The sequence below is a fragment of the Meriones unguiculatus genome, chromosome 9 (genome assembly GCF_030254825.1).
Source record: "Meriones unguiculatus strain TT.TT164.6M chromosome 9, Bangor_MerUng_6.1, whole genome shotgun sequence".
NCBI lineage: Eukaryota > Metazoa > Chordata > Mammalia > Rodentia > Muridae > Meriones > Meriones unguiculatus.
In genome coordinates this window covers 3897515-3911589 of record NC_083357.1, presented here as the reverse complement: position 1 = coordinate 3911589, position 14075 = coordinate 3897515, and the positions used below count along the sequence as shown (strand labels likewise).

At 51.9% G+C, this 14075-nt stretch overlaps 1 protein-coding gene across 3 annotated transcripts in view; it reads right to left on the bottom strand.

Annotated features, from left to right (window-relative positions):
• The window catches only part of Anxa11 (annexin A11), a 42664-nt gene that overhangs the window by 1220 nt on the left and 27369 nt on the right, over positions 1 to 14075 (bottom strand). For all 3 annotated transcript variants that reach the window (XM_060390709.1, XM_060390707.1, XM_060390708.1), the window contains 12 exons: positions 13325 to 13437; positions 10868 to 11251; positions 9836 to 9923; positions 9533 to 9627; positions 8925 to 9038; positions 7125 to 7215; positions 6651 to 6730; positions 6461 to 6517; positions 4856 to 4949; positions 2245 to 2340; positions 1254 to 1312; positions 983 to 1105 (listed from right to left, as the gene is read on the bottom strand). In XM_060390709.1, coding sequence (XP_060246692.1) covers positions 983 to 1105; positions 1254 to 1312; positions 2245 to 2340; positions 4856 to 4949; positions 6461 to 6517; positions 6651 to 6730; positions 7125 to 7215; positions 8925 to 9038; positions 9533 to 9627; positions 9836 to 9923; positions 10868 to 11251; positions 13325 to 13437 — 1394 coding nt within the window. The remainder of the gene's footprint in view (positions 1 to 982; positions 1106 to 1253; positions 1313 to 2244; positions 2341 to 4855; positions 4950 to 6460; positions 6518 to 6650; positions 6731 to 7124; positions 7216 to 8924; positions 9039 to 9532; positions 9628 to 9835; positions 9924 to 10867; positions 11252 to 13324; positions 13438 to 14075) is intronic.

The following is a 14075-nucleotide window of genomic DNA, read 5'->3' as shown; positions in this document are numbered from 1 at the left end:
GCCAAAGGATCACCATCCAGGGCTAATCACTGCTCTTGGCCTAGAGCATTTATATTGGTGTTCTACCGTAAAGCAATACTATTGTCCTACCCTGGAAGGCCATCTTTGTGACACCCACGGAGAACACCATTACTGCCACTGCCTCTACTTCTCAGATCAGTCTCTGTGCTGTGCTCTCTCACGGCAAGGTCTGTGACTTCTTCAGCTATCACAGCCTACTCGACACCCAGGCCACACTCTGGCAGTAGTGACAAATTCTCTGCTACCCACAGCCTCATTTCCACAGCACGGCTGTGGAGACCATCTTTTCTTCAAAGATGAGCCCAACAACATAGCAAATGCTGTTGAGGCTGAAATTGGGCCCTGCAGCGCTGGTGACCAAGTGCCCACTTCTGCCAGCCCAGCTGCGCCGCTCGGTTTTCTTCCAGCATTTGTGTAGACTGCCGCCACCACCCCAGCTGTGGAGCAGGGACCTGGGGCAGTGGCCGGGAGGTCTGCGGACACTGCTCAAGGGTCATGAGGTTACCAAGTAGGAGAGCCAGGATCTGACCACCCAGGCTGTGACCCCAAGGCTGAGCGACCTGTGTGGTCTCCACTGTAAAGTGAATGGGGAAAAGCTAGACTTGAGGAGGCCAGAGCTGAGCCCCACAGACCCTTGGGGCATGAGCTCTCCTTGGTGAAGCACAAGTCCAGAGTGACGAGGCCTCTAAAGGTCAGGGATGCGGTAAGACAGGGCCTGAGACTTCTTTATGCCATTGACAGACACTCTGTTCCGTCACCATGCACTGGGATCCTAGAGTGGGAACCAGGGTCACAGGATTGGGACCTGCCCTGTCCTTGAAATCTTGTGATCACTTTGGAGGCAACTGGATGAAGCCCACTTGGCCAAACTAGGGCTGCTCTCGAGGAGACAGGAAGGAGAAACGAAGGGCCTGGAGGTACTGGGATGGGAGAGATGGCCTTGTTGGCCCCTGATCCTTACCGTGATGTCATGGTACAGTGACTTGCCGTACATCCGCTTATACTCGGCTCGTATATCCAGGAGGTCAAGCTCGCTGCGAGACACCATGATGCGAATCAGCGTCCGGTCTTTCGTTCCTGCTCCCTGAAGCGTCATCCAGACAGAGTATGTGCATGGGGCTTCTCCCCCTCCCACCCTTCCTGAGGCCCCAGCCCTCCTGTACCTTTACACTCAGCCCCCAGGGAACCACTCAGACCCAGATTAGGGTACCCTGCACACAAGAGCTACGTACCCTCATGGCCTTGTTGAGCCTTTCAGCAAAGAAGGCGGGGGTGTTCTTCAGGCATTTCACTATGAGAGAAACAAAGCACAAGGGCTGCAGGACACGGGACAGCACACACTAAGTGTCCTCCTAGGAAGCCTGGACATCCAATCTGCCACCACCCATCTTCCCGCTGACTGTGCCCATGACTGCAACTCCACACAAGGCAGGACCACCAGCCCAACCTCCTCCTGGGCACCACTGAGCCAAAACCACAGGGCTGTGCAGAGAGAGCATCGGGGCTTAATATGGAGATGTTCCAACTTCATGGGTGCCTAGGCACGAGGGCGAGGGTCAAACAGAAACACTCATGGAGAAACGGAGGCCAAAGGGATGTGGAACCATTCTCAGGCCACGCAGGAAAATGAGAGTTATGGTCTGTTCTAGCCAGAAAGATCCAAGAAAAACATACTAAAAATAATGGGCAAACTGATGTCCTTTAACAAGTATAAAAAGAGGAGGTGGCAAGGAATGCAGGGCAAGAACCCAGCTCCACATTAGGAAGTTGCTAGAGCGGCCAAGACTTGCTGTAGAGGGCACTCTCCATGCTGCAAGCCTGGCCAGCACTCCCTAGAATGGGCCTGTTTTGCTGTTGCAAGTAAAAACCTTTCCATGTGTTTCCATCACAGACAGCTGACAATTGCCTGCAGGGGTGTATTTTTAGAGGAAACTTGGCAGGATGTGAGTCACCTTCCCCGAGGAGAGCAGCTGGACCGGCGCCCACTAATGCCTACATAGCAGCTCCTTTCTGCAGAGCTGCACTGCAGACACAAAACATGAGACCCCTCTGTCCCAGAGGCTGGGCACTCATGGATCCCACCAGCCAGATGGTCCAGATTAGCCAACTCAGATCCTGTGGTTCTCACTACAGCACCTTCCACCGAAGGACACTAAGCACCCAGCTTGCACCTCACGCTGCCCAGCGGGTGGGCACACAGGCGAGCCAACCCCCAACACTTACCCACAGCCAGCATGCCCTGCTCCAGGTCCCCAGACATCTCCCGGCAAATGCTCTTCTCAATGTCTCGGCCGGTCATCCTTTGATACTCGTTGAAAACTAGCAAGAAAGCAGAAGGGACAATGTCATAGTCTGAACATATTCTCCAGATGTCTATGCTGTAGTCCTGGCCCTCAGCACCTCAGGATAGGTATTAAAACAATGCCATGATGGTGGTCCCTCAGCCAAGCTAACGGTGGCACCTACAAACAGGAGGTCAGACACGTGTATGGACTGACAAACCTTGGCTTGCAACGGGCTGACCCGGGGTCCTTTTTCTTTTACTTTTTGCGTGCAGCCACAGCTCTCTAAGGCCCGGTAAGGTCGGCGCTTCATAATCACAAAGCACCAATGTAGGTCGGCGTGTTTTGAGTCTATTTCAGTTCACGCTGGGCCAAACTATGATGTTCACTGTAAGGCCTAATAAATACATTTTCGTGCGTGCGTGTGTGTGTGTGTGTGAGAGAGAGAGAGAGAGAGAGAGTTCGCGCGTGCGTGTGCGTGTGTGTGTGTGTGTGTGTGTGTGAGATTTAGTCACACCATATGACCCTTTGGCTTCAAGGGATTCCCCTGTCTCAATCTCTCATGTAGCTAGGACAATAGATAGATCTGTGTCACTACCCAGCTTTTATTTCCGACCTATAACATTTTCAAATGGGAGTGTTAGATACCATCTCATCACAAACTGAGGAACCACACCAGGACACAGCAATGAAGAGGCTCATCCGCAGAGAAAGAGAGGCCTCAGAAGAAGCCAATTCCGGCAAGCTTATTAGCATCCAAAATGCTTACGAAAACACATTCCCATTGCTTGAGCCCAGCCCACAGTACCATCAAGACAGCAAAACTGAGAGGAGACCCACCCACGAGAGTCCCGCCTCTTTTCCCCTCTGCCCTGGACAGCCTGACTGCTTTGCAGCTGACAGGAAGCCCGTCTCTCCACAGTAAGTCTAGTGGTGCTGCCTCACGCCCTGCAGTCAGGTGATCCTTTTCAGGCAGTCTGCTTATGTTTACCCATCTTTTGTGTGTGTGAGTGGGTGGGGGTTCAAGACAGGGCTTTACTGCATAGCCCTGGCTTTCCTGAACTTGCTCTGTAGGCCAGGCTGACCTCTAACTCAGAAATCCACCTGCCTCTTCCTCTAGTGCTAGGATCACTACTAGCACTAGTGCTTGGCTCTTGCTTACCCATCTTAACCTACACTTAACAGTATCCTCCTCAAAATTCCACATTCGGGCACTCGCCTCTCATTCCTTCATGCACAAGGCTCACCTTGCTCTACCTGTGAGGCACAGCCCACTCAGATACTAGCCACACTGTTCTGTTATAAACCTTTATAGACTCAGAAGCTGCGGAGTGCCTCAGAACAGGCTCTCAGTTCCGAAGAGAAGGAGGAATCTTCAAACTACTCTTCTCTCCCTCTGGTCCTCTCCTAAGATGACCTCTCACAGCCCAAGGCCTCAGGCACTTGATCCCTCATGGCTCTCAACCTTCCTAGCGCAAGACCTCTCCTGCCTCTCCGGCTCATCAGCACACTATCTTTCTGATGTCCTCTGCTCCCAATGTCTAGTTTATCAATGGCCACTCCCTCAGCTGAGAGAACCCCTCTGTCCTCCTAAGTCCCCTCACTCTGACATACCATGTCCAGCTTACCAGCAAACAGGCTGGACTCTGGTTCCTTCTGGCCCAGCTTCCATCCAGGCTACCACCAACTCCTCCTAGGTCACCGCACAGCTTTCTACCTGATCTGCTCAATGGTGGATCTTTCATTCTCGTTGCGTCACACCCAAGGCCCAGGTCGCCTAGGGAATCTGGGCAGCATGTTGCTCTGCAAGCTGAGGGAAGGAGCTAACTCCACTGAGAGCCCTTCTGTGGCTTCTAGGCTCTCAGGATGAACACCCAACTCTGCAGAGCTGTCTACCACCTCTGACCTCACCTCCTGCTACTGTCACTCTATTTGCTCCAGATACGTGTGTCCCCTTGGCTATGCCTGGGCCATGCTGGAAGGCCAGCAGGGCCTTTGCTCGCTTTGGTGTCTTCACTGGGGGCTTTCGATCACACAGCCTTATACCAGAGAGGACTGCCTCAGCCCTCCATTCCATCACCTTCTACCCATCTGCAGCCCAACCTTTTTCTCTACACATTTGCCACCAGCTCCAGGTTGTGCTGAGTATTTGTCTAACGTGAAGCTGAAGCCAAGAAAACAGACTAAGCATCTCCACCATCTGATGGACAGAAACCCACTTTTATGTATTCAATAAGCTAAGCAAATGTTACCCAGCATTGCTGGAAGCAATATTTTTTTCTTTTCTTTTTGTTTTTAGTTGTTGTTATTGGGGGAAAAGGCTCAAGCCATGCGTGTGGAGGTCAAAGGACGACTGTGGCCTTGCCTGCTGGGCCAATGCTTTCCCTACTCTGATATCCTGTATTTCAGTGCTTGGCAATCTTCTTCCTCATTTTTTCCTTTGTCCTAGAAGCAGATGCCACTAGGAGGCTCTGAGGAAGTGAGGGTCACGAAGAAAACGCCGGCCGAACACTCTGCAGGTTCTCTTCTCATGTAACCAACCTAGCACCTACCTGCCACCAGGTGGGCCCGGCTCCGGGAGCACAGGATGGCGTTGAACTTGGACTCATCTGTTCCTAAGCGGTTCTCCCCAGCTGCATACAGCTCCTGGATGGAGAGAAAGACGCATGTGTCCAGCAAGCATCATCTAGGCCCCAGGCTCAGAGCACCTAGGTAACATCTAACCCTGTAAAGCCCAGAGGGGAAGGGCAGGGCCCTAGCAGTGGGAGTACGAGTTTGCCGAACCCTGAAGGCTTTGCCCGCTGCATACCCAGACCCCAGCAATCCACGTCCTCTCTATGCGTAGCACAGAGGATTTTGAGTTCAGAGCCCAGCATCACAGAGGAGGGAATAGAAGCCCGGACTCAGGTGCTAGCTCTCAAGCAGCGTGCAACAGAATGCTAGCCAGGGCTCTAACTCATGAGCCTCACTTTCCTCATACAGAAAAATGTAAGAACCAGAACTGACTTGAGGTCAAGACCTTGAAGCCCAAAGGGCCACACGGATAACTTAGCCGAAAGAAAAAGTTTATTGGAAGAGCTAAGAGGGATGGATCCTAGCCAAGTCCTCAGGGGTAGCACTTCTCAACAGTAGGACAGAGGAGCACAGGTCCTCGGCTGACAGACCCATGCCTCAGAAGCCAATTGCCAGACTTCTGTGTGAAATCTCCTAACCATGGAGAGTGGTTATAAGCAACACGTGTAACCATGATGACTCCTGCACTTAAGAACTAGTTACAGAGGTGAAGAGCAATGAGTAGGCATTAATACCCTCTGCCTCCCAGACACCAGGTGCACATATGGTTCACAGACATGCGTGCAGGCAAAACACTCATACATACAAAATACTTAAAAATTCATAGATGTGGGGCTTCATCAGTCTTTTTTCCACACTTCACTACAGACATCATTATGTTTGCTCAATAGCACAATAGCTAGTTAAAGCCTATGAGGGTTTGGGCCCCTAATATTTGCCAATCTGCTACCTTGCCCCAGACCTCCAAGAAGCCTTCTAGGCCTCAGACAGTCATGGGGAAGTTAAGGGCACTGATAACCCAGGACATTCTCAGGTTGAGATCCCTCAGGGCAAGGTGATGTTGAGCAGGTCAGGAAGGAAAGAGGCAGAGCAGCAGTCAGCCTTTTCCTGGAAGGCTGGGGAAGTCTGGCCATCCCACTAGGTAGGACAGTCTGAACTGGAAAGCAGGCAATGCAAATTTATATAGCTAGAATTTCGGATGCCTGTGCTTTCCTCCTTTTGCCTGCAACTCATAAGGTGACACAGGCAGACATGTAAGGATGCAGGGCTAAAGTGGCAGCTCCTTTCTAGGAGCTGGATAGACAGGTACCTTTGCACACCTAACAGTACCTATTTGGTAAAGTACCAAGCCACACCAAGTCCCACATCCCCATGCTCTTCAACAGCTGTAGCTGTTACTGTCCCTCTCACAGGTGGGAAATCCAGAAGGTTTGGCACCCTGTTCAATGTCAAGCCCCTGAGCGCCTCAGGAAGCCACAACATGCATAACCCACCACTGTCCATCACTCTTTCCATCCCTGGGCACCTAGCACAAAGCTCTGGTTCAGCAAGCCCACAACTGGCACCTCGCCAGCTATACTCACCTGGGCATCTCTCTGGACAAGGGACATGTCCACATTTGTACTCTCATCACGGTTTCCCTGAAAGGAAGGAGGCTGTAAGGCCAAGCTGCTCTTTAAAAGACCTTATCCTCCCTCCTCACTCATTTGCCAGTACTTTGATCCCCCCAGCCTCTGCTGCCAATTCTCTAACAGCCTGTTGTGAGGAAGGTACCTGAGAGAGAGAGATGAGGAGCCGCTGGAAGTGTCCCGATGTGTCACTTCGAATGGCCTCCTCCAGAGTCTTTTTGAACTCTGAAAGAAAGATAACAGGGTCTATCCTACAGATATTCTACCTCTAAAGACATAATTAGCAGAGGGCATTGACATGACAAGGGTTCAAGGGTCTCAAGCTGGAGGTGGTAGGTGGCTCACCTTCCAGACTCATAAGCTTGTGACGCCAAAGTGACTTGACCTCTGGTCAGGCCTGGCCCAAACCCCAGTCAAGATTTTCTCAGCCCCTTTCAACTACAGGCACCTGCCCTGTGTGTAAACAGCAGGTAGGGCTGGGCCTTGCATCAAAGCCCAGGAAGTTGGGCATAACAGGAAAGAGGGGATAAGGAGGCCAGCGACAGGAAACAGGGGACAAGGAGGCCAAGGACTAAGAGCCCTATAAGAGGGTGTGGCCAGTGCCCAGGCAGCTTCTAACCTGTTTTGTAGGCTCTGCTTATTTCCCGGATGTGTTCGTTATTTCGGGAAGCGAGGATCTCAATTAGACAGGCCTCATCAGTACCAGCTCCCTATGATGGCAGACAAAGAATGTAACAGATCTCATGCTGGCAACCAGGCCCTCATTGGCACCCAGGAAGGACGGCCCCTGCTACAGACACCCCTACCCTGACTCATGCCTGAAAAGCCAGCTCCCCTCCAAGCCCCAAAAAATGAGATAAAGACAGGGTAATGAGTATGCACCACATGAGGGGTCATCCACACGGACCAGGAAACTGAGTGAAAGAGGGGAGAGTGTGCAGTGACTGTCCGATGGATGTCACACCCTGCTGGGTCAGGTTGAAGTGCAGATCAAGGTTTCTTCCCCTCCCCCCAAGTCTGGGCAATAGGTGTGTGTGTGTGTGTGTGTGTGTGTGTGTGTGTGTGTGTGTGTGTCCTCAAAAGCAAAAGCTAGAGTCATGAGTGAGCAGTCTGGACATATCTAAGAAGTCAGATGGAATGAAAGGAATGGCTGTGCCCGGGGTAGCAGGAAGGTAGAAAATGGGGTCAGAGGCCTAGCTTTTACATCAGTGTGAATCTTGGCTCTGCAGCTTACTGTGTGAACTCTCAGGCAAGGCTCTTAACTTCTTGTGCCAAGTTTCTTGTCTATCAAGGGAAGGTATGTGTACCTACCACCTAAGGAGTCCGTAATGGGACTAAGTGGACTAATTTGTGCAGAACATCTAGCCAGTACGGTGTTTTTATGATCACCACTGCCCGCATGCTATCAGCAGCTTACTGGAACTTACAAAAGATGTGCACGCTAGCACCTGACCCCAAACCCCCTGCAGGTCCTGAAAGAACACCCAGTCTTCCACTCACGGATACCCAGGTATGTAGTAACAGCTTCTCCGCACAGATAACCCCTTGCCTATGATGTTCTAGCATTCCACCAACTTCTCATAAAGCTGCTGGAGGTGGGTGCTGACTACTCCTGGGCCCAGGCCATTGCCATCCTGTCCCCCCTTGGCACCCTCTAGACTATATCAGCAGTTGGATTTCAGCCAGTCTTCTCTCCCTTCCAGACCATGCACAAAGCTCTCAGCCTCTAGGGAAGGTAGAGTCTGTGCCAGGCATGCCTCTGAGTGAGTGGCTCTTCTGGGGTGCTTGAGTAGGGACTCTCTACTCACAGGATACACAGAGCTACATGTCTGTAGGGCACAGATGGGACCTGGCCCCTGGTCAAAATCAACTAGACCTAAGAAGACAGAGAGCCCATGTTAAGCTGCAGGAATTGGTCTGTGTTGAATTCGGGTCCTCCAGAGATGAATGTCTGGGATGTACATGGCCGTGGGGACAGACATCTCTGGATATAGGACAGACACAGCAGACAGGACAGTGAGGTGGGGGCTCAGGAACTGGTAAGACGTCTCTATCTTTTTGTATCTCCATTTCCAGCCCTACCTCTCCCCACCCCAATGGGGTCTTTTCCTCTGCTGCTTGGGCTCCTCAGACATGATGCTACTTGCTAAGAACAATCCTGGTGAATGAGAACAAACTACAACAGCCTGGGGCCCCCCTCTCATTGTCATCAGTGTTCTCCACAGCCCAGCCCGGTCATTACGTCATATATATGTTGACATAGATAGTCCCTGTGAGGAATGGCATGTTACTTGAGTCTCGGAAAAACTACCAGCTGGGCAGCAACTGGTAAGTGGGGAACACAGCGCCCAGTCCCTTCTGCTTGCGCTGTAGCTATGCATACATGTGGAGGCAGGCTCACACAAGCGCAAGAACACACCTTGATGGCTTCCTTTATCTCATAGACATCAAACAGGACCGGGGTCTTCATCAGGGCCAGGATAGTCTTCTCAAAGTTCCCTGACAGTTCTGATTTTAGGTCTTTGATCAGATCCTGGTTGGACAAACAAACAAACAAAATCTCATTTTTAAAAATCCACGGACGAAGAGCACTGCAGACAAGGAAGCTGTCGGTATCAAGACCAGCCATGGGGAGAAGCCTGAGCTACAGCACTAACATACTCAATATTTTTGTACACTTCACCTAGGACTCAAAACCCTGGAAGCTCAAAACACAATCCCCTTAAGCTTCTTCCACCAAAGCTCTTACATCAACTAAACCTGGATGCCCTGAAAGCAGAGGGGAAAGTGAGGCCAGGTAGGGGAGAACTGATCTATCTACAGGTTCATCTTAGCAGAGCCAAGGCTAGAACCTGAAGCAAGACTAACTAATCTCACTGTCCATCCTGGAGATCCAGTCCTATGAGGCCCCCGTTTCCAGAAGAGCAGAGTAAGTGGATCTGTGGCTATGCTGGCTGCAGGCTCTAGAGCTTGGCTTGGGAGAACAAGCCCTCGTTGGTCTCCCTGCATTGCCCCTCTGCATCTCACCTTGCCATAGGCTGTCTTGAAGGACAGGAGAATCTGCTGCCGCTGCTTGTTGGAACGGCTCCCTAGGCAGTCAATGATGGCCTGCTCATCGGTGCCTAGAAAAGAGGATGGAGCAGGCACACTTTGGATTATGAGGATGCTCTGTTGGCCACAGACTGTCCTAGCACCTCCCCTTCATTCTCCTGGGCATCTAAGACAGTCCCTCTTCCATCTCCCTGGGGCAAGGCTTGCCTTCTCTTGCTATAGTGAACCGCCTGGGGAACTAAGGACACAGGTGCAGTTGAAATCAGTGTGGTCTCTTACCAAAGCCCTTCATAGCCTTCCGCAGAACTTCAGCATCTCTCAAGGGGTCAAACCCAGAAGCATCTGTGATGGTTCCTCGGTTTCCAAACTGCTTAGACAAATAGCCACAGGTAAGATGATCTACCCATGCCATCCCAAGGCATAAGACCTCTTTTATCTCCTCCTATCCCCAAAATAACCCCTTCCCTAAGAGCTGAGGTACCTAAAGGAGCCTGAAGTCAAAAGCACTGGACATGACTCGCTCTAAGATTCATGTGTTGACGGTGGTGTTTAGAAAGTAGCAACTGTTAGGAAGTAGGGTGGAGCAGGTCCTTGGAGGGGACACTGGGGCCCAGGCCCCTTCCATTGTTTCCTGTCTGCTGTGAGGTAGACAACTCTGGTTCACCAAGCGTTCTCCCTGTCAAGATGACCTGCCCCACCACAGGCCACAGTGCCAAGGCCAAGCAGCCACCAATAGAAGCTAAGAGCACAAAGCAACCTTCCTCTTTTTAAGGTGTGTTCCCCTCGGGTGTTCACAAACAGGCTCCTAAGTGGCTATTATGTGCTGGTTATCAAGGCAGTAAGGAGGTATGCTCTGAGAAGAGATAAGGAAAACAGTGTGGCAGTGCAGAGGTGGGAACAGAGGAGCAATGGACCCTCCATCTAAAAATAATCAGCCAGCACATACCACTAGGCCTGTGCCTGGCTGGTTTGGCCATGTAACTATGACAACGAACTCTAGGCATTGCAAACATGAACTACTCTCTAGAATGGCCCAAGACAAACCGTGCCTGGAGGAACTGCCAATCTTCCCTACCCAGAGAGGATGTGAGAATTTTTCACGTTTGTCTAGGAGGGTGTATAAGGGGCCTATTGGGCATGAAGCCATGAGACTGGGGGCTTCAGGGGAATCTCACAGGAGGAACAACCATGGCGGCAGTGCTTCCAGACCTGGGGTGGGAGCGCAATGGAAATCAGAGCTCTTGTTAAAATGATGCGGTGTAGCTGGGCCAGAGGCCAGCCTGTGAACTTTTCTTCTGAACCTGCACTCACCTGAGCTGGAGGCACAGCAGGGGTGACGGTACTGGATCCTGAGTATCCTGGGTAACTTGGCACTGACTGCTGCTGCCCAGGGGTTGGCATTGGTGATGGTCCAGGATAGGTCATTGGAGGCTGTCCAGGATAGGCCCCTGGAGGCTGTTGCCCAGGGGGTGGCATGGGCTGGCCCGGGGCCCCTGGGTATGCTGGATATGAGGGCACCCCGGGAGGTGGGTTTCCCCCTGGTGGTGGATACATGCCATAAGGAGGGACAGGCTGCTGGGCAGGAGGAGGCTGCCCAAAGCTACCGGGGGGAACTGGAGGATAGCTACCCCCGGGAGCCCCAGGATACAGGTTTGGCATGTTGGCTCCTCCAAACGTCCCAGACATGTTGCCTGCCTGCCAAGTACAAAGCACAACCTAAGACTCATAGGCTCAGAAAGATTAGCACCCTGTCTGTCTTCCCCTTATGGAGTTCTGCATATGTAAGGAGCCTCCTACCAGAACCACCCCCTCCCTTGAGTACCATGTACACCTAGCAATGGAGGAAGGCATACGACGCTAGGCTCATTAACCCCCACCCCCACGGGACAAGAAGCATAACCCTGCCATGGAGGATGCCCAGTGAGCAGAGCACCTGGGCTCTGAGATGGGCTGTGTATGCAAACCAGAACCTCTACTCCATCTGCAAGAAGCATGGAAACATGGAAGAGGCTGCTTCTTCCAACCAAGACTCACAGAGCTAACCACTCAAAAGACTGAGAAGGTACAGGGGCTCCTTCTGCAGGCATGGGTGGCTCTGTCACATCAGCCTGCTAACAGTCAGCTGAGGAAAGTGAGGCTGGAGGGATTTGCACCTGCCTAGAACAAAGCCTGAATCCTTATGCCCAGTGAGAAAAGGAAAAGGATTCCACCATCCTCAGCACTCACTCTAACTAACCCTCACTTCCTCCTCTTCAACCGCCAAGGCCTCCTCACTGTCCCCAGAGTCATCAGGCCCCTGGGCACGTCCAAGACTGGCTGTCCCTAGACATTCACGTAGCACATTTTCCACCATGTCAGATCTCTGTTCAAGGTCCCTCAACCCCCACCTTACGTTTCCCAGTCTACATTATCCCACCAGCACCTCTGACCTTTACCCTATCAGTACTATCCAGTTTACCCCTCCATCCTGTGCTAGGGATTGAACCATGGCCTCATACATTCTAGGCAAGCACTGTATCACTGACCATTATATCCCCACTTCCTTTCTACTTATTATGAGACAATGTCTCACTAATTTGCCCCAGGCTGGCCTTGAACAAAATGTTGTAGCCCAAACAGGCCATGAACTTGGGATGCCCCTGCTTCAGCTTTCCAAGAAGCTGAGATCATAGGCCTCTGCCACCAGGACCATGTCCATGTATCTACTTTCCTGCCTTCCTTATTCTCCACCCTCTGCCCTTCCTTCGATTCTTTGTTTGGTTTTGACAAGATTCTCTCTATGTTGCCCAGGGTGGGCTGGAATTTTCAGTCCTTATGAATTCACTTACCAAATGCTAAGTGTATGCCAAAGACACCTGCCACTTTTAGTATTGCCCCCGGTAACGTATGCTGTTTTCTGTCTCCTCTCCACAGAGGCCAAGTGTGCCTGAGCTGAGATCTGTGTGTGTGCAGGTGCATGTGAGGCAAAGGTCACACCTGCCTACCTTGCTTGAGACAGCATCTGCCGCTGGCCCTGGGATCACCATGTGGGTGAGACTGGCTAGCTGGCAAGCTTAATGGAACTTCCTGTCTCCATCTCCCCAGCTCTGGGATTACAGGGACCGCACCTGGCTTCTTCCGTGTGGGTCCTGGGAGTTGAACTCTGGGCCTAGCGCTGGTATAACGAGCACTTTACCACCTGGGCTATTCCCCCGCCCAGGGGTTTTGTTTGCTGTACCCACACACTCCCAGTGCCTAGAACCGGGCCTGGAATACATTTGGGTATCTACTAGTTGCAGTGTTCCCACGAAACACACATTTGTTTTCAGATTATAAGATGCGCTCTTTAAAAAGCAAAACAACAAATAAAAACAAGTATGCCCTAACCTACTTGCTACATGGCCACCAAGAACCAACGAGAATAGCACTATGTGTTCACCCCCTCACCTCAGCACACACCACCCACCTTCCCTCCAGGCTTTGTGCTTTGCTCATGAGACATTCTCAACAAACTTCCCTGCAGGCACCAGCCTTACCCAACCCCCCAGGACCACAAGAACTTGAGAGACCATCAGCTCCAAGACTCTCTTTTCCTCATCTAGATTGGGAAAGGTGGCTCAGAGACGGGTGGGTAGCAAGCAGATGACCCTGAGATTCTAGGTTGCTGCTCAGCACTCTGTGCTCACAGGAACAGGCATGGTATCTTGCTGGAGCCCTGGGGTCAGCAACCTTGAGCCCTACAGCCCTGTCGCCACTAGCCAGGGGCACATTGGCAAGGTCATGACTTACCATGCCTGAGAGGTAGTCCTGGTTGAACTGGCCTGCATAGTTGGTCACGTTATCCAGCCCGATAGGGGGCATGCTGGGAGGAGGGTAGCCAGCACCTCCCCAGGGACCACCACCTGAAAGCAACACCGAGCCATCAGCTTCTGTATCCCTGGTTCAGTGAAAGGGCAGAGAGAAGGGCTGTAGAGAGATCTGGTAGTGTATTGCTATTGGAGCCAAGCAGAGCTCCAAGCAATGTTATAAAGACCCAGAAAGGATGAACAAGAGGGTCAGCCTCCGTGGGGATCCAGGCATGCTTTGTCCTCTCAAACCAAGCATCAAGGGATGCGAGAACAGATAAACCCTTGGGCTCTGTACTAAGCATGTGCCATCAGTGAGCTCCACAAATACTGCAAATTCTCAGATGGAGGCAAGCAGGGCCATGTCAGAAGAAATGGAAGCCATCAAGAACAGTAGCAAGGAGTTCACTGGGAGAGCACGGCTGGCTGTGTATCCCTGGGGCAAGGCTCTTAACCACTCTCACTCATGTCTGCAGACCATGACAAAAGTGACCTCAGGCTGCTGGGGGAAGGGCTGAGGCGTAGACACCTGCACAGGGCTGAGCCAACAACATGGTCATCATTTGCCAAATGCATTCTCACTCAGGGCAGTCTGAGTCTGCTCTGCGTCTCCTGGGCTTTGCAATACCCAGGCATGCTGTCGCAGAAGGCAGTTTCTGCTGGAGAGGGGACTGAGGTCACTGTACCAAGTCGGA